Source organism: Eurytemora carolleeae, unplaced genomic scaffold, assembly GCF_000591075.1.
Source record: "Eurytemora carolleeae unplaced genomic scaffold, Eaff_2.0 scaffold1989, whole genome shotgun sequence".
Taxonomy (NCBI): domain Eukaryota; kingdom Metazoa; phylum Arthropoda; class Copepoda; order Calanoida; family Temoridae; genus Eurytemora; species Eurytemora carolleeae.
The window spans coordinates 26,223-28,611 of NW_019397876.1; the positions used below are offsets into that span (position 1 = coordinate 26,223).

General features: G+C 31.4%; 1 protein-coding gene across 1 annotated transcript; it reads right to left on the reverse strand.

The window, feature by feature from the left end:
- Positions 1-255: 255 nt before the first annotated feature.
- On the reverse strand, positions 256-1,845 carry LOC111716175 (histidine triad nucleotide-binding protein 2, mitochondrial; the record flags this gene model as incomplete). Its single annotated transcript, XM_023491605.1, is given in 3 exon segments — positions 256-534; positions 865-953; positions 1,792-1,845. Coding segments are annotated over 3 exon segments (240 nt in total), but the record flags the coding sequence as incomplete, so codon positions are not given.
- Between the last annotated feature and the right edge of the window lie 544 nt (positions 1,846-2,389).

Consider the following 2,389-nt stretch of genomic DNA (forward strand, 5'->3'; position numbering starts at 1 on the left):
AATCCATGGTGTAGTAATCTAAAGTAATCCATGGTGTAGTAATGGTGTAGTAATGGTGTAGTAATTCATGGTGTAGTAATCCATGGTGTAGTAATCCATGGAGTAGTAATCCATGGTGTATCAATCATGGTGTATCAATCATGGTGTAGTAATCCATGGTGTATCAATCATGGTGTATCAATCATGGAGTAGTAATCCATGGAGTAGTAATCCATGGTGTAGTAATCCATGGAATGCTTATAGTCTTTTTGACGGTGAAAAATAAATATTTTATTAACAATGTAAACTTAAGGCTCAGGATAATTGTTTTTAAAGTGTATGAAAAGTGCTTAAGATCGACTTTAGTTCTAGATTCAAGGTAAATGACCTCCAATTCAGCTCAGAGGCCAGGTAAGCTTACATCCTCTTTACAAGTATTGAGGTAGATGACCTCCACTTTAGCCGGGAGGCCAGGTAAGCTGACGACCTCCAAGAACATGAACATGAAGATGATAAACAGATTGACATCCTTCAACACCATTGTTAATCACAAGCCTGAAGATAACAAATACAGTGGTACCCAAAAAACTGTAGATTTCTAAGTGAAATAAAAAAATCAATTTATAAATAATGTAAAATAGATCATGTACATTGTACGTACATTGTACACTGCACGGGTGAAGTGTTCAAGTTTCATGTTTATTAGACTACTTAAAATCTTAAAATCTTAAAATTTCATGATCTCTCTTTTTCAGCAGTTTGGGGTTTGAGTAAAGAGTAAAAAAGTTTTTTTTCAGTTTTTAATTGTTATTTTGCCCCTTGAATCCGGATCCGGATCCAGAAATCCAAAATCTTGCGGATCCAAAGGATAATAATTTTGTTTACCTGTATCCTTTATCTAGCCCTTGCTCCTTGGCCACTTTCCTGGCAACTAACATCAGATGTCCCAAAACCTCGCCATCCTCCTCAGCAGCCTAAAAAGAACAATTTTTGTATTTTTTAAAAACTTTTTTACACAAGTTTTATTGCTAAAACTGTTCCAAAAATTCATTCTTAGAGACACTTTTATGCGATTCGCACCTTTGTTTACTCGAGGATTAATGAGATATCCCTATTTTCTTGGCTGAAGATTATCATCAAATGTCAATTATATTTTTTCTAAAAGTGAGTTACGAATTTGTGCAGCAGAGAAAATTTTCAGATTATACTAAAATAATGAAAGAAAAAGGCAAAATCAAAAATCAAAAACAAGATTAAAAATATGTTTAATCCATAATTCCTTTTCATTGCTTACTTTTAAAAACTAAATTTTTTTTTATAAAGTAAGATCTGCACTTTTTTAGTCTATAACTTGAGAATTCATCTTTGAAAGCCAAAAACAATTGATTTAAAGTTTTGTTTTTAAAAGTTGAAAATAAACATGCCCTTTTCAGAATTGAAAAAATATATCTCTTTTCTAACACTTATAAATATTTCTTAATAAAACACTTTATTAGTTATTTTTTGTTAAAATTCAAAAATAATTTCTTAGATACTTACTAAAATAAACTATTTAACTATAAAAATTATTTTTAACTTACTAAAGTAAACTAATTAACTATGATGAGTATTGCTAACTTACTATGATTAACTTTAAATCTATTATAGCCATTGCTTGAACACTGTACAAGCTATAATACCTCACTTCATTCTTGAACTAGTATATTCATTTCAAGTTAGGGGGGTGGATAGTAGGACTCCCTCACCGCATGATTTGATTTGATTTTCGCTTACTTATATGCCATAACAACATTAAACTACTAATAAGTTTACCTCTTCTAACATAGCTATTGGTTTTCTTGGAATCACTAGGAAATGAACAGGAGCCTTAAAAAATAAATTTTTCTTAAAGTAAAAATCGACATGATTTCTAGCAACCCTACATTTTAAGAGTAGTATGCACAATCCACAATTTTTCTGTTTTTATATCTGATATCTGATATTTGAGGTTACTCTAAAAATGCAACTTAAAAATTGAGATTTTACAGAATTTGTGAAACAGACGGGGAACAGAATTTACAGAATTTGTGAAACAGACGGGGACCAGAATTTACAGAATTTGTGAAACAGACGGGGACCAGAATTTACAGAATTTGTGAAACAGACGGGGACCAGAATTTACAGAATTTGTGAAACAGGCGGGGACCAAAATTTACAGAATTTGTGAAACAGAGAACGAGGCGGGGGTTACTGAGCCCCCCTCCTGGATACAAAATGTTAATAATTTTGTCGTGTTAGTTTGATTTTGATGATTAATACAATACGTTGTTTTATCATTATGCTTATTATGCATTACTTCGCCTTAAATTTGACGTTTTTTAGATAGCTTGAATTTGATGTTGACTATAGCGTACATGATTTTTTTTTTGTA